Source organism: Manis javanica, chromosome 12 (assembly GCF_040802235.1).
Source record: "Manis javanica isolate MJ-LG chromosome 12, MJ_LKY, whole genome shotgun sequence".
Taxonomy (NCBI): domain Eukaryota; kingdom Metazoa; phylum Chordata; class Mammalia; order Pholidota; family Manidae; genus Manis; species Manis javanica.
In genome coordinates this window covers 28,428,253-28,455,836 of record NC_133167.1, presented here as the reverse complement: position 1 = coordinate 28,455,836, position 27,584 = coordinate 28,428,253, and the positions used below count along the sequence as shown (strand labels likewise).

General features: G+C 46.3%; 1 protein-coding gene and 1 long non-coding RNA gene across 9 annotated transcripts in view; one reads left to right on the top strand and one right to left on the bottom strand.

Annotated features, from left to right (window-relative positions):
- Positions 1-91: 91 nt before the first annotated feature.
- Positions 92-14,498, bottom strand: LOC140844984 (uncharacterized). Its single transcript, XR_012123598.1, has 4 exons — positions 8,851-14,498; positions 3,169-8,700; positions 2,795-2,904; positions 92-370 (listed from the first exon to the last, which is right to left on the bottom strand). It is a non-coding gene; the product is annotated as an uncharacterized lncRNA (long non-coding RNA).
- Positions 364-27,584, top strand: part of NRP2 (neuropilin 2) — a 116,319-nt gene continuing 89,098 nt past the window's right edge. For all 8 annotated transcript variants that reach the window (XM_017653686.3, XM_037009257.2, XM_017653683.3 and 5 more), the window contains exons 1-2: positions 364-582; positions 14,545-14,722. In XM_017653686.3, the coding sequence (XP_017509175.2) occupies positions 510-582; positions 14,545-14,722 (251 nt within the window). In that variant the 5' untranslated portion in view covers positions 364-509. The remainder of the gene's footprint in view (positions 583-14,544; positions 14,723-27,584) is intronic.

The window sequence follows — 27,584 nt, the reverse complement described above, 5'->3', positions numbered from 1 at the left end:
CGGTCGGTGCCCCCGCCCGCGGCTCGGACCCGAGTGCCAGGGGATGTGTCAGTTCACGCCTCTGAGAGCACACAGCTGCCAGGCGTCCGTGTGATGCCCACGACACCTCTCGGCTTTTGTTTTTATTATTATCGTTATTTTTTTTAAGCTTGGCTTTCGGGAAATATTCGTGATGTTGTAGGATAAAGGAAACGATACTTTGAGGAACTGAAAAGGACATAGATGCGTTTTTTTGTTTTTTTTTTTTTCTGAGAGAGGAAACCCGTCCCCTCTTCCCGGCTGGTTCCCTCTTTGCTGATTTCAAGAGCTACCCTCCTCCTGGTGAGGTGAGGAGCCAGCGAGAATAAAGGTGAAGACCGGCCGCGAGGACCTAGGAACGAAACACTAACCATTAGAAACCTTTGCAGAAGACACTGTAAGGAAGAACATAAGACAGAGAAAAACACAAAGACTTATAATTGTACAAGAAATCTACAAATCCAGCTCTGGAGAAAGCCTCCTTCTCCAAAATGGATATGATTCCCCTCACCTGGGTTTTCTTAGCTCTCTACTTCTCAGGACATGAAGTGAGAGGCCAACCAGGTAAGCCCCTGAAAGTTTTTTCTATTCATTTCAACATGCTTTTCCCTTTAAAAGCAACCGTTAATACTAGCGGGCCACATGGAATGGCATAGAAGGAGGCTTTCTCAATACTGAATAATTTAGAGAGATCCCAGCCGGCCCTCCCGACACCACCACCATTGCGAAAAACCCAACTTTTCTCTCCTGCTAGGAGTGTGTGTGTGTGTGTGTGTGTGTGTGTGTGTGTGTGTGTGTGTGTGTGTGTGCGCGTGTGTGTGTGTGTTTTGAAACATAGAATTTGGCGGTGTTCAGATGTCACATATGGACTGAATCAAAGGTTTAAAAATACTACAAAGCCTTTGCATTACAGTTTTGGGGATTTTTCCCCCCGTCTTGAAGCAGAACACATCTCCCTTGAGTTTCTTCAACCTAGCCAGCAAAATATAAATCATTTGCATTCCCTACACTGAGCTACATTGAGCAATGTGAACTGAAGGGCTTGGGAAAGACAAGGGTCTAGTTTTGGTTTTCCAATGCTGTAGATTCTTTGTAGAATGTGTGGATACGCCTCGAAATCATAGAGCTCAGGCTGATGGAGCAAGGTGGCTTGCGGCAGAGCTAGGGGCTTGGGGCTGGGCGCTGCTGGCAAGCAGGGCGTTTGGTCGTCCCTGCTCTCTTTCTTACATCCATGTTCATTCTGGGAAAGTAAATTATAAGTTCCTTTTAAAAAATATTAGATAAAACAAACTGCATTGGCCCTCGGAGGTCTCTCACTCCTGTGAAGTGGTTAGAAACTTTTGAGTGGAATTTGTTTTCAACCACTGCCAAAAGGGTGTGTGGACAGACTGCAGAGATAAGCAAGGCCCAGAACAGTCTGGAGCTAGTATTTGCTGGGGGAGGGCTGGCAAGGGGTACACTCCCTAAGAAGAGATATTTGGTTTCAGGGAATTCAGTGGGGCTTGTCCTTCCCCACACCACTCTCCAGGGTGAACCTCTCTTTCCTCTGAGAAGAGTGTCTGGAATCTGACAAAACTCTTCTAAGCTGCCACAGGTGACTGAGAACGGGGAGACCAGCCATGCAGGAAATAACGCGAGCAGAGAAAATGCCTTCCTGAGGTGCCCTTACACTGAGGCACTTCACCACCCTGCCTGCAGTGGCTGGGCTAGACCCCTGCAGCCTCTTGGACACCTCACCCTCAGAACTGACTGGTGGAGCCTGGGTTGACTAAAGGAGAAGCTGGAGAAGCTTTGCAGCTGGTACTCTAGTTCTTATGCCCCAAACAGAAACACACACACACACACACACACACACACACACACACACACCAGACACACACACACACACACACACACACACACACACACACACACACACACACACACACCAGTTTGGGTGTTGATTTGAGGGGGAGGAAGATCAGGAAAGCCCTTGCAATCCAAACCCACCCGCTTGCTGCTCCTTCTCTGCCATAACTGGTCTTCAGGGCAGCTGCAAATGATATCAAAGAGATGGGTGCAGGTCCCACTTGGGGAGATTTGCTGTGCCTCCCCATTCTCTCTTGCTTTTAATTCTAAGTTCCCAGCTTGAAGCGAAATTAAATTACCTCCCACGGACCTAGATGCTGCATAAATTATATATGTTTGTATGATTCGCTGTGTGTGCTTATGTGTGTGTGTGCGCGCGCGCGGTGAGGATGCCCATGGTATACGATGTAGTCAAACACGGACTCTGGTAGGCCCGGGCGCGCGAACGCGCACACACTGGCGCACACACCCGTACACACACACGTATACAACTTAGGTTCTGTGTGCTGTGCGGAGCGGGAGGGACCATCTCCTACCCCCAGATGTTCGCACATCTGTTCTCAAGCGCTGCGTGGAGTGTGTACGTCGTGTGTGCGACACCAGCTCGGACCCACTCCCGCTCTGCCACCTGCCTCCCGCGCTCTCTGCAGAGCCCTCTCCCCTCCCCTAGCCCCCCGCCGCGCTGCGTCACTTATAGAGAAGCCAGAGGCGTGGAGCGCGGGGCAGGTCACCCACTCTGAGGCCGCAGGCAGCCTCAGACCCGGGGTGGGACGCGCCCAAGGTGTACATCCTCCAGCCCTCCCCCCCACCCCCAAAAGACGATCTTAAGCTGTGGGCCTCACAGGCTTTCCGTGGGAGCAACCGCCTGGCCCTCCGGGAACTGGCAGCGGGTGGCTAAGGGCGAGGCCCAGTCAGACCTCTGACTCACCCGGTGCTCGCCGGCTGGGTGGGGGCCGGCCCAGTCGCCGCCAGCGGCGGCGGGAACTCATTCGGAGAAGCAGTCGAGTGAAAGGGAAGACGGAAGGTGCATGAGGGCAGCTGCGGGGGAGGAGGGGGCAATTGAACAAATCACCGGCGAGTGCGGTGGTGGGGCGCAGCGGGGGGCTGGCAGGCTTCTAGGAGGCCGTGTGGGCTTAGCGCACTCGGCCCCCCCACGCCGCCTCCCCAGATCGCTGCGCCTCCGCCGCCAGCCTGCCTGCCAGCCTGCCTGCAGCGCGGGCTAAGGGGACTCGGAGCCGCTCGGCGTAGCCCTGCCCAGATCTCCCCTTCCAGTCTCCCTCCCTGTGCTCTGCGCTGCATTACCCCGCCGCCTCGGCTGTAAGGGACTGAGGCCCGGGGCCGACGGAGCTGGGGCTTCGCGTCCTGACCCAGCTGGGTGGCGGGAAGCCGGGTGGGATTTCGTAGCGGAGGGAGGAGAGTGGCGGGAAGGAGGCAGCTCCAGCCGCGGAAACGCGCGCAGATTGCACAGCCTGCAGAAGCGCTGCGCACCGGGTGTCCGCCGGTGTGCTGCAGCAGGTGAAGAGCGCGCAGCGCGCGGGCATCCACGTGGTGGGGACGCGGTAGGCCCCCAGGCCACACCACCCTTAAGCGCCGTCTCTAACGCCACATCGATTTGTTTGGGCTACGCAGCAGAAATAGAGCCGAGCGATCCATAAACATTCTATTAGGCAAAAATATTCCCAGCGAAAGCAAAAGCAAAGCTCAAGCCTGGGCGAAGTTGGCTGCTTCCAGCCTTGTCCTCTCCTCCTGCTGACTAAGGACACCCCTAGGGAGAAGCATGCGGCATTGGCTCCACGCTGCCCATTGCCAGAAAGTTAAGTAGCAGCGGCGGTTCTCTGCTTGGGAAAAACATCTGCAATCGCAGGCGAGTTTCCCCGCCTCCCCTCCCTTCCCGCCTCGCTCTTTGCTTTTCCACGTGAGAAAAAGAAATGGTCACGGCCAACGCTTCATTTTCACTGATTGATTTCTTTTTAATATCAACACAAGTTAATGGAGGTGAGACGAGCTGTGGTTAAACGGCTAGCCCCACCCTTTGCCTCGGGCTGACTGCACCACAGCGTGCCCACCAGGTCACCGACGCCCGGCGGCTGGGTGGAAGGCACCCGCACGGCTAAAGCTCAGGGACTGGTAGGGGTGCAATGAACCGGTCGCCCCTCAGAATCGTGCTGGTGGGGTGGGAATCAGCTCTCCTGGCCAAGCTTAGGGGATCGCCGCTTCTGCGGCTCCGGTTGAATTTCTCTGGAAGAGCAGGGGATCGAGGCTCTGGCTTATTGGCTGGTGCTCACTGCTCGCCCCCTCCCTTCGCTTCCCCTTCCTTTGGGTTTCTGACAGAGAGGAGAGCCCCCTGGCGCTAGCCATTCCGCGTCAGCGCCCGGTCACAAACTCCCCTTTACTATAGTTTATAGTTAATCGTGGTCCGCAGGGGACTGAGGTTTTGCTCAGGAAATCATTCAGGCCCTGACAATGGGTTTCTTCAGATGGTGGCAACTCCCAGCCCTAACGTCCCCACCTCCGAGACACAACGCTTGGGGCCAAGAACCGGGACTCTATAACCAACAACTACCCCTCCCCCCTTCGCATAGAGAGCTTTGATCTGTGCCAGGGTTTTAACACCATTGCCATGGACACGGGCAGACGCGGTCAATTCAACCTTCCTTCTAGACTGGACGATCAGATAAGAAGTGTAAATTGGCTGGGGGAGACAGGCCTGGGTTCAAATAAATCCTGAAAGAGAAATGATGGCGGTCTAGCTCTGGATAAGGGTTTGAAGAGGGTTTCTTTTTTAGCCTGTCTACCCAAAATATGAAATGGCTATGGACAAGCATGATAATTTGCAAGCAAAACTATAAACTCCAAGGTTGTATGCAGGCAGCCTGTTCTAGACTCTGGGGACTGGTCTCATGCACGCAGTCAGTGGGTGCCCAGTAAACTTTACCCAACGGAGTAGGGAAGCTGTTGCTAGTTACCAACGGGACACACAGTGCAAAACAGTATAAAGAGAGGAGCTCCCTGGGAGTGCTCCAGGGCAAGCCCCTTCTTGTCCAAGATGAGCCTGGTAGAATTGCAAATGCTCAGGCAGGACAGCAGGTTTGGACTTCTGTGTTATTACATGGAGCCCTTAGAGTAAGCCACAGAACACCCAACTAGCAAAATGAAAGGCTGGAAGGCTTCCATGACTAAAATCTTGGGCTATCCAGACAGGACTCCTGCTGTCTACCAAATGCCCCCTCTCCCCTGCTGTTGAATGTAAAGTCCACGTTCAGCAACCTAAAGGCCAGTGCCTATCTTCATGGTATAGAAAAGGCTAGGAGTCCAAATGCCAGTTCATATACAGTGAGGCATGAATGCAAATAACAGTTGGGGAAGAGTCTGGGGAGGAGAGTAAGTGGGGAGAGGAGGAGCGACACCATAGAGTAGATGATTCTGAGGACCCTGCCTGGTGTTTTTCATTTCACTCAACTGCTCATTAAAGTAATCAAGAGTATAAGCTGACATTGGGTGACCCAAGTGTGCAACAATTACGCAGTTATAAAATTCAGAGCCAGGTTCATTGTTAAAGAGTTTTCAGCATATATTCCCCAAAAGTCCAGTTGGGAAGGACTTAAGAAAATAGAGATGAAATTGTCCTTTTTTAAAGGATGGAGGAAAATCATAATACCTTTTAAATTTCTTGTACTGATGAGAAAGGACTTGAAAAGTGACATCTGGGCAGTAGTTTGAAGTATCACTAACGTATCTGAGGTATTTTATCATCTGACCATCATTTGACACTGGATAATCTTTGAGGCACCTTCTTTGAGTGGCAGATGTGTGTTGATCCTAGAAGTTAGGATCTTTGTGCTCTTCCTTCCAGGCAAAGAATTTTTTTTTTAAATTAACCCATTCTTGGAGAATACTGTGAATGTTTGTCCTGGAGAGCCTACAGTGTGTTTCAAAGCTTTATCTGCCTGATGAGAAATGGATGAAAGGCTTAATAGTTTCATTACCTAACAGGGTTCAGTGGGGCTAGATTCCTGGACACAGTGGTCTTACAGTGTGGCTGGTCCTCCAGGAGAAAGCATCTTCTAAAGGTTTAGGAAGCTGTCAAGTTCAGATAAGGCTGAGCTCTGATCCTATGGGACCTTGGTTGTATTAATAAGGAGAAATTAATTTTTAACCACTGGGAACATTGCCAAATTATGTGACCTTTGGCAGACCAGCTGTGCTATAAAAATAAATCCCCCATTTCTGAAAATGCTGCTCCTATGCAGAACAAAAACAGCATTGCCTTTAGGATAGGGATAAGTGGGGTTGAGAAGAAAGGCAAGAACTGAAAGCTGCCAAGCAGAAACCCTCCAGTGTTGTGACCATGGCTTCAGACTTGAGCATCCAGTCCACACCACCCTCTCCCATCCCACCCAGCACACAGGGAAGACAGCCAGGATAACAAGGAGCAGGGTGCCTGTGTATACAGGGAGCAGAGAAGGTGTTAAGTGCTTCCAGCCCTCTCACACCCCAGCCTCAAACACATCTCTCATTGTTCACACAGACAGATTACTGGCACACAAAGAGAAAAAGGCGTTTCAAACAGGCAAAACATTTGTCTTTCCCTATATACCACTAAATAAGCTTGTGACATAAAGTTTTAGAGAGACCTTCATTGGGTTTCCCAGCTTCTGTAGCATTGGAGCCAGATCACCTGGGTTTAAAATCCAGTTTACTTGGCAGCTCTGTGATCCAAAATACTTAGTCCTTCTGTAACTCAGTTTCCTTATCTGCAAAATGTGTTTGATAATAATACCTACTCCATAGGGTTGCTGTGCTATGTCAGATTACATAGAATATTGTTTAGTACATATTAAGCCTATTCTGAAGTCATTAAATCTTCAGAACAGCTTCAGTGAAATTAACTATATCTTGTGATTATAGAAAGCACACTGTAACCGTTGTGGTAAGTCTATGTTATTTTTATGAGCTTTTTTAATCAGTAAATATTCACTCTCAGCTCTTACCCCACTAAACCTTTGTCTGTGTTTTATAAGCATCAGATTATCTCTCAGCACACTGTTCTTCAGAGACATTCTCTGCTGGATTCTCATCTCAGATTATGTCTCTTCTTTGCATTTTTTTTCCTCCTTGTTCTGCTTTCAGTGTTCTCGCCTCTACTTATTTTTTTTAATCTCTCCCCTTTCCTTTCCTTTCCTCCATCCTTCATCACTGAAAGTGTGCTCAGCAGGGAGTAGTGTGTAGAAGGTGCTCCCCGAATGTGTAATAACTTCTATTCTGGCATTAAGACTCCTCAGCAGCTGAACTCAAAAAAGTCATCATAAAGACAAAATGGCTTTTACCCAGCAAGACTCTTAATAATCCCATTTCCCTCTGGGTCTTCATAAAAGAGTCATGATCTAATCCAGAGGAAAGAGAAGGGGCCTGGGAATACAAAAGTAAAGCTCTCCCCAGTAGCCTTCCGTGGATGGGGCTTCTGGCCAGCTTAATGCGCACGTACAGTGATAGATATCCTGCTCACCGCCTTCAAAGATCCTGTGATAACCAATGATCGGAGTTCTGGCCAGTCTTTCAGCGAAGAAGATAAAGGGAATTGCAAATTACTGGACCGAGTGGTAATAATAATTTACATTTATTTTGACAAAGGGGAAAAATAAAACAGATTGCCCAAAATGCATAGTGAGAGCCAGGAGAAAGGATGTGTAGAGAGAAGTGAACTGAAACCAGAGAAAGACAATCCTTTACCAGCAAACAGTTCAGTGATGAAGTCATAGTTTGTTATCTTCCTGGTGCTACTGACAACAAATATCTAGAATTTGCCTTTGGGAGGATAAGGCTGGGGAGTGGTGTGAGGGGGCAAGAAAACCCTTGGATGATTATTTTTACCACTATTAGAATCAAAATGTAGTATCCTTTGAATTTCATCATTATTATCTGAGCTTAGTGTGTCTAAGGAGACACAGTTCTCACTCTACCTTGATTTACAACCAGGTATTTTCATCCCAAACAAATTATTTAAACTAAAAAGGTTAAATTTAATAGCAGCTGTGGGTTGGGAAGGAAGGATACTAACTAGAGAAGCAGAACAACTTGTGATAAGGCTCTCTTATAACTTGTGATTTCTAGTGCTCCTCTTGGTGTTACTTTAGTCAATTAGTAATTCATTAATTCATCAAGTGTTATTGAGTCTGACTTTTGGGAAAGGCTCTGGGTTTGACCCTATAAATTTGCCAGAGATGAAGCAGAAAGGAGTCATGCCCTCAAGTAGCAGTGATCCAGCTGAATGCACACAGCTGTCCCCAGCTCACACACACCCTAGAAGACAGTAAAGAGCTCGTCCTCAGTGGTCTGAGACAGAGGGCCAAAGAGTACTCTTGGTGTGGGAGATCAGGGAGGGCAGAGCTGGCATCTGAGTCCAGACTGAGAGGACAGGTAGGATTTAGAGCTGGGAATGGTGTACTAGGCAAGGGGAAGTTGAGAGCAGAGGAATAGGCATTGGGTTTGTTTGGGGAACACTCTGAAGCTGCAGTTTAGAATGTGTGGAGGGGAAATAATTGCAAATAAGGTTGGAAATAATAGCTTGAGCTAAATGCAAGGCCCAAATTGCTAGGCCAAAGGGTTTGGATTTCATTTATGAGCCAATGGGGAGCCATTGATGTTTCAACATGAGCCATCAGTTAATCAAAATAAATGAAAAATAATATTATATTACCTTTTTTCTTCCTTCATTTTTTGGAGAGACCTCAAAATTATTCTTCTATTTCCTTCCCCAAATGTCTGCTGAAATGGTCAGGAATTGTAATCCCAGATCTCTCATCGATGGCATCAAAATTGCATTTGCAATAAGGGCTGGAAAAGAGTGGACATAAATATAAACTAATGATATTATATTGGCTGCCCTATTGGAATTGCATTTGTTTATGATATAAGATGACAAATAACAAGGTTACCACAGGTGGCATGATTCAAGGTCAGGGAAGGTAATCACATCAAACTTACATTTTAACGATTAAAAGAAGGTTCATTTTTAGAATCCAGACTGAGGGGAAGAGGCTATCCACACGCCCCATTTCCAGGCCCCATTTCGTTCTGTTCTTGGAGATGTTTTAAAAGAGTTCCTTACTTCTTTTTCCATGCTCATGTGCTGGCTTCCTCTCCTGCTCTCTGATCCCCTTCTTCCTGCCCTCCCAGAGGTTCTTTTTATTCAGATTTTGAACTTTATCACTGCAGAAGTTCACAGGGATTTCTATTTGCTGTGCCTTCAGGAGTGCATCATTCACTGCCACCCAGCCCCATAAATCGAATAGATTGCATCCCTTCCCAGTTGCCTTAGGAAGTGGTCAAACAGCCGCATTCCTGGGCTGATGGATTGGCTCATTTCTTCCCAGCTTAAGCCAAGATACAGATTTTATGAGACTGTCTTGTGACAGGCTGAAGTTGCTTTGAATAAAGCAAAATCCAGCCTCAGCTCACAGAAATGACCCTTAAAAAGCAGCTTATCCAGGGTTAGTGAGCAAAATTTGGTTAAAACCCTGGGCAGAGGACTTAGATCATTTGGGTGCGGGATTTGAAGAAACTCTTTTTGGTCTGTCTTTTCATGCATCACTGTTGTTGACACGCTCACACACAGAACTGTGTATCCATAATATTTATAAATATGTAGCCACAGACTCAGTTAAGAAAAGGAACTCACGTCAGTAGAGCTAATGTGATTAAAAGAGACATTTGAACTCTCCATAATGCAAGACAGACATGTTCATGTGGAAAATCTTAGTTTTGTTTCAGGCTTACCAAGCAGATGAACCAGGAGTAACACCTTGAACAAATGTTTTGTTGTCTAGAAAGGTAGAGATTCTTTTTAATTTTGTGTTCAACCCATAGGTTTTTCTTTTCTCCCCTGTACTATACTGTAGGCTTTGAATTTAAGAACTGACCTGTAGAATCAATACCCACAGTGCAAAGATGAGAAAACAAAGGCTCAGAGTTGTTTACTAACTTACCCAAGGTCACACAACTTGCCAGTGGTTAAGTGACAAAGTGGCAAAGTGACAGCCTTTTTTCTAGTTAAGTGGGGGAAAGAGCTTCTTTGCTTTGCTGCTAATAATTAAATGAAAACAATGCTGTGGAAATTGCGGGGTGGAATGGGATTATGCTGAGGATACAGGATAAATTACAGAGTAAATAAAGTGTATTTTTTTCAGGGGAAATGAGATCAACTGCTTTTCTCCACCAAGTGCCCTCAGGTATTTATAAGCAATAGAAGTCTTCTGATCCTTCCACCCTTTCTCTTTTCTAAGACCTTTTAAAGTACCAACGGAACTGAAATCTAGTTCAGCGGGTTTCAAACCCTGTCCCAGGAAGCACTGGCATTCTAACAGGGAAGGTAGGGCCTCAGAGATGATGGTAGGGCCTGCTAGGCCAGGACACCACACCGCTTCTGGCCATCCTACCCCTGGCACCCAAGGAGAGTGACACTTATATCTGCTTTGCACATTGGAGTTCTGGGTACAGCTTTGCTCAAGGGAAAAAGAAACACTTCTAAAAAGAATTTTGAAAACTACACACTTATTCAGTCCACTCATTGAATTACAGTTCCAGAAGCTGAGACCCAGGAAGGTCACCAAGTTAAGAATCCAGGTGCCGCATCACTTCTTCTTGCTAATCTCAGCCTCCCACCGACCCCATCCTTGTCTCCCTGTCCCATATTCTCAGGCCCACCTTTGACAACAAACAACCTGACTCTAATCTCACATCCAACCAGTCCTCAATTTCCCTGTTTTTACCAAGGACTTTTTCCTTCAGTTCAGCTAAACCAAATCATCTGACTCTTGCTCTGTTACCTTGGGACTGCCCCCATGTTGTTGCCTGGTGTTGCCTGGTGTCCCTGGCTGTCATGAAGTAAGCCATTGCAGTTGGGATTATGTGAAAGTCCTCACTACCGTCAGGCTGCAGATTTTAGTAAATAGTACTGTTCTGCTCAGGTCAAACGGTGTTCCCTTAAAACAACTCCAATTGAATTTCCCTAGAAGGCAGACCAGATTTCCAAAAAGATCTGCTTTTACTCCCTCTTGATACTTCCCAAAAGTCACAGATTACCAAGGAACCAGTGATTTGTCTTAAACCGGGTTCTGTAGGAAGGTGAGTTCCTTTTGAAGCTGGCAAAGTGCCTTAGAATTGTTAAGTGGATGGCTGCAAAATCTCCTTACCTGATCCAGTGCCAGGTCACCTCTAGGCAGAGTCAGACGGTGCTTAGGCCATCAGCAAAGCAAGGGCACCTGAGAAAAAAATTTAAAAAAAGAGAGAGACAGAAAGATGTGAAATCAGAAATAATCTGACATTTTATATGTCAAATAAAAACACGTTAAGTAGTCCTTATGGGGGAAAAGTCAGACCTTTTTCACTTTAGAATTTAGTATTCCCTTTATCACAGTTATGTCTTAAGGTGTCACTTAAATCCTTTCATCCTTGGGCCTCTGAAGCCTCATCTGACCTGAACTGGCCCATCCCTTAGGCTTCCCTCCCAGATGTAGGAGAAAATTGCTCGAACAGTCCAGGCCTGGGTTTGCCTACTTCTCTTTGGAAAATGAATATGCCCCAGGTGAAAGGTATTCACAAAATAGTTGGAGAAAGAAGTCCCTTGTCAACTCACCAAACAGGCTTAGTTGCTCACACTTCCACAGGCCAACTTCCCTTCTGTGTATGGAGATTGGCCTAAAGGGGTTTGCCCTTGAGTTCAACTCTCTTTTGGCTGGCCAGGACCCCTCTGAAACAGGACAGAGAGCATTTATGCTGGTACTTTCGGAACACAATAAAGGCCTCCAAAGTAATGGATGATAGAGTTCTTCAGAAGACAGTCTAGCTTATTTCTGTTGGGGGCATGGTTGTATTTAGGAAATGAAGGGTCTCCAAACCTGGAAATGAAAGATCGATTATTAAAAGGAAGTATAGAAGGATTAGGTGTGTTTCCTTTACAGTTTTTATTGATATATTTCAAGAATTCATTTCTTTCCAAGAAAAACAGAGACAGAAATTCTAGTATTTATCTTGGTGGATATATGTCTGTGCAAATGATATGTGATGTTTTATGAGAGTGTGTGAAAGTGCCTACAGGATGAAATTGTGAGTTTCTAATATGCATATGTACCCAATGTATGTTCCCTATATGTGTGTGTGTATGTTTGTGAGTGTGAGTGCTGGACAAACAAGAATGTGAGTTGATAATGTTCGGGTATTGAAAAGGTTAACTCCCCACAAGCAAAGCAGATGTTTTAATGAGTTCTCAAATATTTTAATAAGTGCCTTGATTTTCTTCAGATAAAGACAGGACAGGAAAAAAAGAAATGGATTACTCCATTGTCTTCTAGTTCAGTAGATTTTTAACAGCAGAAAATGCAGACTACCAGCTGTGGGATATATGTGTATAGTTTAATTTTTTTTTTAAGAGGGGAAATGATCACTCCTGGTGTGGATGAGAAATGAAACCTTCCTCTGAGGAAGTTTCCTATCTTTATTACTGATTATGTGTGCTTGGTCTAATTACTAAAAGCTGAAACTTGGGATGGGGAGGATATGGGGACTTGAGGGAGAGAAGTTCTTTGAAGAGTGGTGGGAGAGAAGCAGGGGAGGATTGGGAGAGGAGGGAGAAAACACGGATGATATAGGGACCATCGTGGTCATTAAACAGGAGCTCAGCTCGGATTCCCTCTGATGAATTCCAAGGTGAAAAATGTGGTTTGGGGTGAGTTGGTGGCAGGGCAGCAGTGTTCAGCAGAAGAGCTGGCAAAGGAGCTGTGCCCAGTAGAAAGTTCCCTCTCCTGCCAGCTTGGTAAGGGCAGCTGGCAGTCTAAGTCTGTATACCTCTGACTTCTCAGAGGGCCACTCACAGCCCTATTTCACAGGCATGAGCCAGGACAAATGGGCCACAATTTGACTTGCTGAAAGATGTTGGGTGCCCAGCATGGATGAATATTATGGGTACCTGAAGAGCCTGCAGGGATTGGCTGCAGAGGAACAGGCAGTCCTGGGCCTCACTGCTGGCCTCATGTCTGTCTGGGCGGGAGGGCCGGCCCATTGTCCTCCTGGATTGGGGAGGGTGCAGGGTCATTAGTTAGGGGATGATGTGGTCTCTGCTAGCCAGAGGAAATGGCCTGCTTTTGTTTTCCACCCAGTAGGAAATGGAACCTGAATCCATTAGATTCTGGGCAGCTCAACACGGCACAGTTTGAGGTCTTGGAGGCACGATGCCTAAAAAGCTACTTGTGTGGATTTGTGTGTCCCAAGCACATTGTGCAGCATGCCCATCTTTTATGCATTTAAAGCCTGTCAGGCTGATAATCTAAAGCAGAGGTCTGGAAGACAGTAATGCCAACGGACGTGGGGAACAGTAAAGTGCACCTGTAGAGTTAAAAAATGCATGACCCTTTCCCTCAAAGAGGGAACACAGGAGAAAGACCCCGTCCTGTAGGGTGGCTGCTGAGCCGTAATACATAATTCAACGGCCCATGCTGCTCCATGCAGATGGCGATATTAAATTGTGATTGATGCCAAGAGAGAAGCACATCTCAGGAAGGTCTCTGGGAGGCTTCTGAATATTTCCAGGTCTCCTGTGCCTTCCCGTCTTCTGTTCTACTGAAGTATTAAGCAAAACCCCCCCATTTCCCAGGAACCCCTCATGGGGATTACAGAACTTCACTCCCAACTCTATGAGATTCTTCAAATGTCATCACCCACCTTTTCTGCCTTTGAAGATTGCCCCATTCCCTCCTGGCCCACATGAAGCTGTTTACCTCCAGCCAGGCACTGCTGGGAAGGGGGTGGGGGGGGGGCGCTCCTCCCGTGCAGCTGCCTTCAAGTGGCTGGTCGCAAAGCTGCAGCACACCCTGCTGGTGGTGGCCGGGCAGGAGGGACAGTGGGCAGAGAGCACAGGACGAATGCAGGCGTCCTCTCAGCACAAAGCACTTTTGTCGAGACTGAGGTCAGAGCCAGTGGATTCTCTAATGCAGATTTTTCCACTGGGTGTATAATGAAATAATAAATCAAATTTGTGGTGTATGTGGAATTAAATGTTTGGGGGTTTTCTTTTTCTTTCTATTAAAAAAAAAAAAAAAAGCTGAAATCACCCTCCAGGGCCTGTTCTGGCCCAAAGCTGAAAAACGTTTCCCTCCACATCACATGTAATTGTTACCAGGCTTGCTTGTGGGTCAGCACCACAAAACCACTATTGTCGGTTCCCGGAGCCTTTACTTCTGGCTGCCTGGGCTGGGCTGGGAGACACCGAATGAAATGAAGGATTTATGAGGTAAACAGAGAGAAGAGAGGTTTGAGCAAGAAAGAAGATGGGCCAGGGAGGGGAGACAGGAAAAGGCAGGGAGGCCTGTGAAGTTTGCAGCTTTCCTGTGTTTTTTTTTTTCTCAGACCATGTAGTTGGGAATATTTATGACCATTTTCTGGAATATTCTAATTTGTGTGTGTGTGTGTGTGCGTGTGTGTGTGTGTTCAGTAGGGTGAGCTGTGGGGAGAGTATGAGCGAAATCATCTCTTCCCCTGAAGGAGTAAGTAGGTAGTCTTCTGGACTGCCATAAAAGGCCTGTAAAACAGTTTGAATCAGCCTCTGGGAGAGAAGAAAGACAGGGAGAGGGAAGAAAAGGGCTGTAGCATATTCTGAGTTCTCCGGTTGTTTGCCTTCTCTTCCAGACCAGCCCTGTGGAGGTCGTTTGAATTCCAAAGACGCTGGCTACATCACCTCCCCGGGTTACCCCCAGGATTACCCGTCCCACCAGAACTGCGAGTGGATTGTTTACGCCCCTGAACCCAACCAGAAGATTGTCCTCAACTTCAACCCTCACTTCGAAATTGAGAAGCACGACTGCAAGTAAGCACCACCTTGTGCCACTGTGCACACGTGAGACACACACTCCCACCCACCCCCACTCCCCCCGGGCTGCTGCCACCTCTGCCACCTGAAGACACCACTCCTCACCCCAGGACCTGCTCCTCAGTGGTGGATCCTGGCCCTAGAGGGAAACCTCAAGTCGGCATTCTCTTTCAGAGGAAGTAAAAGTCTAGTTGGTCCCCTAGTACGGAGGAAAGGGCCTTCTTGAATGAAGAGTGTAAAGGGTAGCACCCTACTTTCAAAAGCTGGCAGTGGAGGCAAATGCCATGTGGGGGCAGGGGGTGGGCTATATACAACATCAGCTCTAACTTTGGGATTTATTTACCTTTCCCTCAGAGATTACCCCATTTCCACTGCTGCTACCACATGTAGGAACCCCACCAGCTTCCTTAATAGACTAATAGCCAGATCCCCAAGTGGAGATTTCCTCTACATCCAACCGGGGAGGATCAGGCTGTTATTTTAGGAAACAGCTGCTGGTTTCCTTAGAGCAAGAGAGTTAAAATTCTGAGTCTACACTAGGAGGTCTAAGATTCGCATTGATTCTTAGTATCTGTGCTACATGGGTTAGAATCTCAAAGCTGATGTTATGGATTTATTTAACAAACACTGTTCTAGTGGCTTTACAAATATCAATCCGTTCAGTTCTCACAATGGCCCTGGGAAATTGGTGCCATTAGGATCTCCATTTTGCAGATGAGACAATCGAAGCCCAGAGAAGTTAAGTAAGTGGCTTGAGGTGGCTCAGCTGGTCTGGCATCATCAGTACTGTTTGGAAATAGTAGCTTAGGAGATATTGAGTGGACAGTTAGACATCTGTGCTATGTTAACACGAATGTCCTGTAAGTTGAGGTGAAGGAGCAGGCAGTTTTGTAATGTCAAGAATGTGAAGTGCTCTGTGCCACCTAGTGGGCTCTAAAATCCCCTCATTTGAAACCAAAGTCAGAGTTTTCTGTACAAGAAAGACTGCCAATGATCATGTCCTGCTCCAAACAAGCACCTACAACTTGCCAATGCTCTGATGGGTGTTCGATGCCCCCTTATGATTAACAAATAGTCTGAGCATTCCTTGTGACCAAGACATTGTGAGTACTGAAAAATCTATCAAGGGGCCAACTGGCAGGAAAGGTACAAGGGAGCAGGCCTAAGCCCAGGCCAGCACTTCCTCATGGAGGCACAAGGCCCCTCTGTAACCAGTGCTAGACTGTGAGGCGGTGAACTGATGTCATTCTTATCCTCCTAGGACTACTTTACACCTACATAATGATTTTCTCCTAACAAGAGGTAGTCTTTGTGGAAAACTGAAGGCTTTTCCAGCTAGACACCTCATGTGATAAAGAGTCATGAGATGGAGCTTGTGATGCCAGACCCCCTCTTGACTCAGTGGATGACATAGGGTAGCTCATCAGTTCCTCTTTGTCTAGGTTAAATGCACAGGCTGGATACATTTGCATAATTTCTCAAGACTGCCGATTCCCTCACAGTGGACTTTACCAAGAATTTCTGTCAGAAGAGCTTTTTTATTAGATGGTTTTGCTCCCGGTGTCTCTGGCTGGGCTGCAGAAGGTTGGCACGAACTAAAGCATAATGCACAGAGAGCTTGGGCCTGAGCTCAGAGAAATTTGACTAAGCACCTCTCTCGAATGAGGGCCAAATTCTGTTATGCTTATGCCAGCATACCTCCCACAGAAATTGCTAAGAGGTCATCTTATGTATATTCATAGGGGCAGAGGGAAAAGGCATGGCTTTTGGAAGGAAAAACTCGGAACTCATGGGCATGGCTTAAAACATGTTGGAAAGTAAGAAAGGCCAGGAAAACATGCCCCTGCCCTGTTTGGGGCTTCCGAGTATGCCTTTCGCTCAAAGAACTCAGCCTCCGGATTCAGGTGGCTGCAGTCTCCGGCAGCAAGAAGGGACAAAGCTGTCACCTCTTGCTGGATTTGGAGTAGGGGAAGCTGGTGAGTTACAGGTTCTGGCTTGTCATCCTTACTAAGTAATTTCCTGTTTTTCTCCCCAGTTCCCCATTCCATGCTTCTGACTTGAACCAAAAAGTCAGGAAGATCAGAAAAAATTTTTCTGGGGTCTCCTTCCCCCTGTGCCCAATTGTCAGAAAGGCTCTGCTGGGGTCAAGCCTCCATAACATAACCATCTGTAATTCTCTCTCCCTGGCCACTTCCCCTCCACTCCCAGCTTCTCTCCCATTCTTATTAATCTTTGTATTTAGAAAGACACATCCGGTTCTCTCAATCTCTCACTCTGCAAGGTATTTTTAACATTCTTCCTTGACCATTTGCATTCAGAATAAATGGGTTTCTCCTCCCCCACGGCTTTGTTTCCCTTGCTTGTGAGACGAACAATTAATCTAATTGAAGTCCTGGAAGTTCTGTCTTGTCCCTCTTTCCCTCTCTCATTTTCGTTTCAAAGGAGCTCCTGGGTTTGGAAAGCACTTACTATCAAAGAAAATTAGACTCCTTTTTTGCTTTCATTTTGGGTGCATGTTTCAAATTGGATTTGGCTCTAAGGCCCATGGGGTAGATACTTAGCAAGAGAAAACTGCCTACACTGTCCTTCTGAGGAGACAACGAAGCAGAAACACCCCTGCAAAAAGGGAAATGAGTAAGAAAGTCAGAAACAAGCTAGCCCTGCCGTGGAGAAAGGACAGTTGTCAGCATGCCCCCCTCGTGTTCCCACCTCTTCTTCCTATGCCCAAGATTAGCTGCGAAGAATGCCCCATGCACGACCTGGAAACGGGCCCTGATATGAGAGGATCACCCTGGCCAGTGACCCCTAAGACCTTGGCTGTCTGTCCCTTGAAATAAACATAAAAAGGTCGAGGCCATTGAAGAATAAACCCCAGACAGACCTCTTCCCCTAACCGTCGCTTGTTAATTTTGTTCCGTTTAAGCTTGCTGTCTGCTTGGAAACTTTCACTCACATGCCTTAGCTCTGCCTGAGTCAGTGCAGCCCAAGGCCGCCATCTGTGCTGAGCGCCCAGTCTCTCCCTGGCTCTTTGCAGGAATCCAAACCCCCGGTACCCACAGGCTGCTCTGGGGCCTCTTCACTGGCTGTGGGCAGAGACCAAAGGCCCCCATGGCCCTGCCAGGTCGGTGTGGCTGAGGGACAAAGGGCAGGACTCAGGGCCATCTGAGCAAACAGGGAAAAGCCACTTCATTCCCTGTGGTGGGGAAGAGGAGACTGCTGCCTTTCGCTTGAGTCATCAGCCAAGGGCTGCATATTCGGGTTTTCAAAACATGCGCACCCAATGTTGAACACTCTTCCCATTTCTGAAATCTAAAATATGTGTTTTTTTTAAAAAACACCCCAGTGGCATATGATACACAGCTCATTTACGAATCCTCCAACAGGCCTGGCATCCCAGCCTATTCCAGAGGCTCAAAAAAACCAAAATGGAGAGTCTGTGTCCTTATAAGAATTTCCAGATGGGTATCTTGAAAAACATGTTTCACAAAGTGCAAAAACCTCTAGAAAGACTTGAAGGAACATTTCTTAGGCTAAAAACCCACACAGAAGTCCGAACCAATGACCTTATGTGTGTGTTCCGCACACTGGTATCTCATTTATCAGGCGGCCTTAGGGAAGAGTGCTCCATCTAAGGGACATTTCTAGATACTAATACAGCCCTTTACAGTTCCAAAAGTCTTTTTTAAAAAGACTTTCTGATACAGGAAATTCTAAATCACATGCCACACTTCTTGTCTTCTCAAACAAATCTGATCCTAAGGAGAGTCAGCTGTTCTTGATGATTCAGACTTCTGATTCTGAATTTCACTTTTTATGACAGAGGCTCGGTAGTGTCATATTTGGAGTAGATAAGTTTAGAGTTGAGTTTTTTGGGGGTTTTTTTTTGACCTTTTAAACTTCCCAGGCCTCAGTTTCCTCATCTGCAAAACTGATAATAATAATAATGGCTCTGCAAGAGTGCTGTGTCTCATTCATGCAGAAGCACAGGAAAATAGCAACTGTGGAAGCATCTTTGCACTTTATCATGGGGAAGCTTTCGACTTTCTTCTATCAATACACTTGATGTGTTTCTATTAATACTATTAATACACCTGTTCTGAGTGTTCTAGTCTCCTGGAGCCTTCCTTTTCTAACTTGTTTTCATTCTTTTATTTTGTATATGGATTTTGCTTCAGGAGGTCTTGCCCAAAACTTTTGGGAAGTTTTGGTTCTGAAGTCCAAGCGTTGCCTCAAGCCCATGCAATCCCAGGGCAGGCGTGTCTGGTTTACTTGGTCAGCCACGCTCACAGCAGAACAAGGACTGGGGGCTTGTGTAAGAGTATCAGTGCACAGAGCCCTTGGCATTCACTGAGCTACTCATCATCTTTTCATCTGAAATCAGCCCCACCACCACCCGTATTCTGGATATTTGAGGTTTGGGGATATTTGACTTTTACTTAAAGTGGATAAACAAGGTGTTCTGGTATTTTTTATGGCCAGAGGAACCTTCTAAATTTTAAAAGATGTGTCTATTTCTCCCCAAGGAGATAACAGTTTAGAAAGGTAGCAGTTTCTGATGTTGATAAATTGACTACAATGTCAGGGAACAGAGCAGACCTCAATAATCTGACCCCTCCCCACCCAGCCAACAGTGATTCTCTGCACTCAGTAATCACCCTTGATTCCAAACAGCCAAACTCAGTCTTACACCTGCTTGACACCCTGTAAGTGCACAGTGCTCAGACTCTCTCCTGGCCTCCACAGTACCCAGCTGCATTCTCTCCTCCTCTTCCCCTCGGTTTCTTTGACTTGTCCAGTTCTGAGTCCCCGGAGCATTGCCTATCATCACCTTGATTTGCTTGCTTGCCTTTAGTTCATGTGTTCCTGTGAATCTTGTGTTTATGTAAATTCTCTAAGGGCATGAACCACGTTTTTTGTTTCCATAGTCCTGAAGATGCTGAGCAAGTGCATGCGGATGATTGTTTCAGTAATAGTTTTACATTTGAGATGCCAGGACATGGGTTTGCACGGCATGAACCTGCAATGGAAGGCAGACAGAACTCTCTTCCCTATTCGTCCATCTTGCAATGTGACATAATGAAGCAGTAGCTTAAGACACAGGCTTATGAAGTCATCAGCTTTCTGGGTCTTTCACCAACAAAATGGCCATAGATCATTCATGAAGTCACAGGTATTAAATAATGCCTACGCCTTGCCAGGCATGATAAGAGCATTGGGAATGCAGTGATGACCAGATCATACTGTTGCCCTCTTGACACTTAGAGTTTGGGAGGACAAAGCAAGTAAAAAAAATATGGTTTTTGACAATCAAGCTACCAAATATGGAACATCACCTACAAGCCCAGCACATTGCTAAGTGCTTTTCATTTCATCCTTGAAAAAAACCCCATGAAGTCATTGTTATTCTTCCCATTTTGCAGATGAAAAAACTTGGGCTCAAAGAAATTAAGCAACTGGTCCATGGTTCCATTCTTGGAAGTGGTAGAGAAGGGATCTGAAGCCAGAATACCCTACTTCGCAACCTGTGCTCTTTACCCTTATACCCTATTGCCTCCCGCAACACTGCCTTCTGACTGGGGACATGATATGGGCATGTTATATAAGCCCACAGCATTGGGATGTGGGCCTCGGCTGGGGAGATCATGGAAGGCTTCCTGATAGAGGTGATGTCTGTACTTGCTGAAGAAATCATCCAGGCAAAAGGGGAGAATGTATGGCTAAGGGCCCAGGCAGAGAACATCCTGTCAAAGACAAGAAGGGGAAAGAATTTCATGCCTTCAGGAACCACAATAATTGAGGGGGCATGCTCGTAACCTGTGACACAGTGAAGAGGTGTTTGAGCAATGCTATTTAATTTTATTTCCTGACCAGGTGACTTCCACCATCTCCAAGAGGGACTATGTTCAGGAAGCAGGAAAGACTGAGGTTATGGGGACTCTCTGCTGCCGCGCCCTCCCTGGTCATGGTCTCTACAGTTTCATACCCTTTGTGCAGGGAACTTCCCCCATCCCAGTTTAATGCCTGAAAGTACAGTTTGGCCTGGGAAAGTCCAGGTAACACCCTGGATTAAGCTCCCCTCGCCAGTTTACTCCTGCACAGGACTCTCTCTGAACACACAGTTCTTTCCTGTGAATGGAGGGCAGAAGGCCACATTGCCCAATTAGAGGTGTGGCTTCCTCTGCTGTCTGCCTGAGTCTCTGAAAATCAAAGCAGAATGAGAGTTTTTTGTGGTTCAAGAGTGTGTGTTTCACTCAGGAGAGACCCTCAGGTTGATTACTCATGACATTATTACAGATTTACTGCCTGCCCAACCACAGAAGTATTCTGATTCCCCCAAGGAACCAATGAGCAGCAATACTTTCCTGTATTGCAACAACCCTGCTAATGACAGAAACAGATTCCCCTCCAGGTACGTGGTGCAATAAACAGGAACAGTCCTGCTGACTGGAGCTCAGCTGGCGGCCGACCCCAGCTTACCAACCTTGACTCCACCCAGAAACCTAGCTCTGAAGAAGTGGGGAAATCACCACAGATTGTTCTCCTCCTCCTACCAAGGTTAAAGAGCAGTTAGGACAACAGTTATTTTTGGCAGTTTGTTTTTAAATATGCGATGTTGCAATTGCAACTCTCCAAATGCAGGCTTTACTATGGCTGTCCTTCGTAACAATGCATTTTATCTTGATTGAGAAAATCACTTGAGATTTTCTAATACACAATCCCACTTGTTCTGCCTCTCAAACCTGGCACCTTCTCTGAACCCAGGGTCCCAGAGGGCCAGCATCTCACCACATGTAACTCCATGTAATTCTCCCATCTAATTACACTGGGTGAGAGTCTGTCTTAAGAAATTCAGTGGGAGCTCCTGGTGCAGAGGGGATAAAGAAGAGAAGGAAATAGACCTAGTAAAGAAATTAGGTTTTCCTAAAAAGGCATTTGGGTGTCTTCCCTGAGTCCTATAGAAAAAAAAAAATTCTTTGTTTTGTCCTTGTTAGTGGCAGGGGGATTGAAACCTTTGGAGGAGAAATCTAACAGATAATTTAATTCCATTTTCTACTTCTGCCTGGATAAATCATCCTAGGGAAAAAAAAAATATATATATATATATATATATATATTCGCTGCCCTTGTCTTTCCTTCTAGAAAAGAGCTTCCATAATCGTCCTTCATTATGAAACCTACCTCACAACTCAGTTGATTGCAGAGTAGATGGTTGTATTTAATTTACATAATCAAAACTTTTTGTCCTAGAGGGAAAGTCCCTGAAAAATGATAGCTGGGTCAAAATAAAATTTTAAAAAGAAGAAGAAAGAAAAATGTATGTGTTGGGCTTAGGTGTGGGAGGGCAGCAAAGGACTCCACATGAGAAAGGAAAATCCCCAAGATTTTTTATGCCTTTTTCCTGGCTTTGTAGCCAAGCACCTTGGCAATCTATATATATTTTTCTGCTCTGCCTCCTTAGGGATTCAGTTGCATGTTTGTAGGTGGTATGGAGGGACTGTGCATCAGACAATAACAGCAAACATTTATTGCATGCTCAACGGGTGTCAGGTGCCACTACACCAAGAACCTTCCACGTTTTACCTCAGCAACCACCCTATGCGGCTGGTTCTGCTGTTATTCCCACTTAACCAAGGAGGATACTGAGGCCTTGAGAGAGCACGCAGATAATATTGGTAGGGCTGGGATTTGAAGCCCGCCACTCAAAGCTGCCTTTGTACACACCTGTGTCCATGAACCGAGAGCTGTCATCCGCTGTCTCAATGCTTAGGCATTTGGGGCCTCTCTGATTTTCTTGGATACCTTTGACAAGTCTTTTATTTTTCTCTTTTTGATTCCTTTTCTTTGCCTCTTCCTGCCGGAGGTCACCTCCGGATGCTGGCAGGGCAGTGAAGGAGAGAGAGATCTTTCTGTGTCTTTAAATACAGGCTGGAGGCCTGACTCAGTCAATGATCTCCATCTGCCTCCCTGTCATCTACCTCCTCCTCCTCCTCTGGTCGGTCCCCTCCAGCCCCCCTCACCATCCTCTTCGAATTCCATGCCATCCCCCCATCACCTCACTCTCCAGCTGGAATCCGAAGATGTGAGGACAAGTAATAGAGTGTCAGCGGAAGTAATTGATTCCTCACACACACAGAATTCTCCTGCCTCTAGTGTCAATGGAGCTGAACCAGAGTCTTGGAGGGTGAGCGAGACATGTAAACAGTCCATGGCTGAGCTGTCAGGGCGAAGCGAGACACATCGGAGAGTGAGTGAGAGGGAAAACGGTGGACCAAATAATTGTTTTATTGGAAAGGAAAGGAGTAAATAGTATTTCAGCCCAAGAATTGGCAGTTTGAAAGAGATAGTTGAGGGCTAGCAGAAAGACTCATGATGCAGGTTTTAATGGAAGAGTTTTTCTTTGTCTCAAGGTAGAGGTTTCATTCCCCAGCCCCCCTTCTCCCATTATCATCATTATTATCATTAAAATAATTACCGTACCAATTACAGTTGATGAGACCTTGGGTTTATAGAGCACCTTTCATCTAAAAGTTCAAAGTGATTTATCTATGTGTCATCCCTTTGAGAGTGGTAGGAGGGTAAGGAAGTATTGTTATGTTTTTGGTCTCATCCTCTGGGAAACTGAGGTCCAAGCAGATACAGGATTCAGTCCAAGTCTCAGGGTAGGCAGCTGGGTCAAGTGTTGGGCTACTGACTCCTTTCCTGGGGGTCTCTACTGCCCTTCTGCCCACCAGGGCCCTTATCCTTGTGTGTGGCACTGAGGGCTCATCCCTCATATCCTGCCACACTCTGAGGGCCCTGCTAGCCACTGCAATAAGGTGGCCAGCCAGCTAGCCAGCAGCTCCGCACAAAGCAAACAGCCTGTGGGATAAATAAAGGTCCTTCCAGGTCTGACTCACACGGCTCCCATCCTGCTAGGATGCTTCCTGCAATCTGGTTCCCTTTCTTGTAGCAGCTAGTGTCCTCTCTAGACATTTTCCTTCCTGGTCTTAATGAACCTCCAGCCAAGAGCACCCAACATTCCTGAATGTTCATTGCTTCCATCCCCAACAGATGCCAGCCAGCTCTTTCAGAGCAGAGGGGTGTTTCTGGGATGGGGAGAGGGGTGTGCTTTAACTCGCCCTGCATGGACAGGATTGCTTTTGCTGCAAGCAGAGCCACTGCACCTTCAGCATTCAGCCATTGAAGAAATCACAGTTACCAAGTGTCAGTTTGAGAGGCGGAAGCAGTTCCAGCTCACTGGCCCCTGCATGCTGTATTCAGAATCTCCACCCTGCCGTGGCAGATTCTTCCTGCTTGGACATTAGTCCAGGCCCATCATTTCCACACCAAGGTGCTTTCTGCACAGCATGACAAGTTTGCCCCTGGAGCCAGAAAAAGCTCTGAGCTCTGTAACCTGAAGCTCCCAGTGAACGAAATCCAAGGACAGAGCCCAGCACAACTGCCACCTACTCCCAGATTGTCCCCTGCTTATGTTTCTGCCTGGCACTTTTTCAGATGAGTTTTGTATTTTCCAACTTTTGTTATGAAGACTGGATGCCAGGACACAGGTATAGAAAATTGACTGGGAGCTTAAAACCCAAGAAAAACATAAAACCCTTTTCCAGAGCAGTGATTGAGTCCCTGCTGTTTGGTGCATCTCATCCCCAGCAGGCTACCATTTCTTCAGACAGGTGGGGAGGTTATGATTTGCTCTCACAACTAGACTCCCTGGGAGCCAGGGGTAGTGAGCTCCTGTCTCAGAGTGAACCATTCACTCAGCCCAGTGTGGGCATGCTACCAGCATACCACGCCTGGGGATGATGTACTCTGATTACCCCTACATGGGTGCCAGTCACTTTTGCCCCTTCCAGTCAGCCCCAAGAGACATGAAGGCATGCTCCCTGTTCCCATTTATGAGGTGAGGCAAACTGAGGCCTGCAAGCTTGTTTGACCCTGGCTGGCTTTGGACAGTTCAGCAAGTCTCTAGCCCTGCTCACCTTACATCTGAGAGCCAGCCTGCTAGTGAATGGACATAAATTGTGGGTGACTCTTACCTACTTCCTACATTACAAAATGCTAGCAAGGGGCCTATTAAGCTAACTGCAAAGGGTGAAGATTTTATAGACACGTATAGCAGACCGAAGAAAGATCCAACAGTCGTGCTGAAAACAGCCTACTCAAAAGCCTTAAACTTCACATTGGCACTGGGTTGCCTAGAAAACATTCCTTACATAAGCAAACATGTCCACCCAAGCTGGCCTTCTGAGTGCTTGCTGGTCCAGGAGTGGAACAGATCTGTGGCCACACGGCCTCAGGAATGCACGTTGCTGGGAAGCCAGGTCAGTGGGGGAAGCGGTGTTCAGCCAGAGGGTCAGGAGAGAAGTGGTGGAGGCTTTGTTGTGCGCCCTTATTTCTCTGAAAGTTCATACAGTGACTTATCTGACGCCCTGTCTGGAGCAGCCTCCTTCCTCACGTTGCGAGGCGTTCTTGGCAGCCTGCTCTGTCAGGAACAATAAGATCACCCAGGCCCTCTCCATCATCCCAGGGCTTCTGTGGAAAAACAAACAGCAATTATAAATAGATGTTATTTGTAGTTCCCATTTTTTTTGCCTTCAAGGTTCTTTGGAATAAGTCGTTTGGTTTGTTTTGGGTTATTCTCTTTGCATACTTCCTTTGCTGGGTGGTCAGATTTCCTCCCTTCTAAAGAGCCACGGTGACCCTAGCTGTGAGGGGCTTGTGGATAAGCCCCAGATATCAGGCATTTGTGGTGGGAAGAAATGAAGGCAGAAAATTAAACTGCAAACAGCTGCTATTAAAAAGGCACCAGCACCAATACAAATACACAAACAAATGGAGAGTCTTGGCAGTTTTCGAGTCCTTAGAGTTACGTAACATAATTAATAATAATAATAATAACAACAACAACAACAACAACAGCACCCCTTATGTGCTAAACACTGTACTAAGCTATTGACGCACATTAATTCACCCCTTTGAGGACATTTGCATATCCAGCTGTTCAGGACCCAGCAAATGGAGGCAGAGGGCAGTGGTTTTGAACCCAGCCAGCCTAGCAGGCTGGTTCCAGAGCCTGGACTCCAAAAACATGAGTTTGAAATGAAATCTCAAAAACTCAAGTGACTGAAGCACTGCTAATGAATTTGCACAGGAGGAGGGTTTTTAGAAACTGCTCTCCCTAGTACCAAAGTTGGTTGGAGGGTATTGTGGGAGCACTGTCTCTAACTTTATGTTTCATCCCATCGACTTGTCCAATTTCCAAAGCGTCATGTATATGTAACTCTTGTCTCCTCCAAGCCTACCATCCTGCTCTGTAAAACATGGGTAATGATAAAAATAGCCAGTGTCTCCCAGTGACTTTCTAAGGCATCCAGCCGAGCTTGTCTGTACCTTTACAATACTTCCAGGAATCCCATAAGGAGGAAACTATATTATTTCCATTTTATATATGAAGAAACTAAGACTCAGAGGGAATAAATGCCTTGCATGCAGTCTCATTACTAACAAGTGCTGGCAACTGGATGGATCTGTCTACAGAGCCCAGGCACTACAATTCCCAGAGTACACATATCCTTATAGATAGATATGTTTCTATGTAACAATAATTTAAGATATTTTCTGGTCACAGACCCTTTCCCTAGGAAAATGTACAAACACACAAAATTTCTGCCTGCTATTATAGGGGTTCCCCAACCTACTGAAACTCATCTGTGGACCCTACTGAAAATCCATGCACTTAAGAATATGTGCGCTAGATGATACTTTAAGAACTTATAAATACAGAGGATACTGTTCTCTCACTTGATAGGCCATATGTTCACATATGGGTGTATATGTGCTTATAAAAATACTTCACTTGCAAAATTAATATGTTATCCCATCTGAACACTCCCAAGTTAGATTTCTACTGGCTAAGTCTTGAAACCTTGAATTCCAAATCTGCTCACTGTTACTACTGGTGATTTATCTATTCATTTTGGCAAGTCCTTTCGACTTTGTTTAAACAAAATAGCTAAATAAAAAGAGCAGGATTCTGTTAAGTCTGATACCAAGCAGTTTCTTTACACCTTGTACTTTCTAATGGTATTGTGCTGTGGCAATCTGCTATTCTCAATGTTCTGAGATACTCATTCAACAATGGGCAAAAGCACAGAGGTGAGGTCTATGTGCCCTGAGGTGAGATTGCAGGGGTTCAAAGCCTGCCTCTCACCTTTTCTCATCATGTGACTTTGGGCAGTTCACTTAACCTTTCCGAGCCTTAGTTTCTGCATCTGTAAACAGATGGTAACCATAACAGGGCCTGGTGTGTATCAGATGAGGATTAAATGAAATAACATCTAAACCAAGGGTCTAATCCACAGTAAATGCTCAGTAAATGAGAGCTCTTCCCATTGGTGTACCAGCCTCTTATTAAATGGATAGTACCATTAAGAGGGAGAAATTCAAGGAAATAAAATTTTTTTTTTAACTACTGAGCTGACTTCTTCATAAAGGTTGGATGGGTGACCTGGCTTTGCACCTGAACTGACCAGAGACTTGTACATACAGACGGGCCTGCAGCCTCTGTGTGTCTCCAGCAGTTTCTTCCTTGGGAAGTCGTACATGACAGTGTTATTTTTGCCTCCTATCTTCCCTGCAGGGTTTAATGTAAGGATTAATAAGACAGTGTTTGTAGATGTCTTTGTGCTTCCTGGAAGAAAGGCACTCCAGGAGGTGGTAAATTCACTGGCCTCCATAATCTACTCATGAAATATGGAACTTTGAAAGTGTGAGAAAAATCTCAAATCACTCTGACAGCATTTTAATTATAGTTGATTTGTTTGCCGCTAATAGCGAAAATGCTGTCAGCATGATTTGAGAC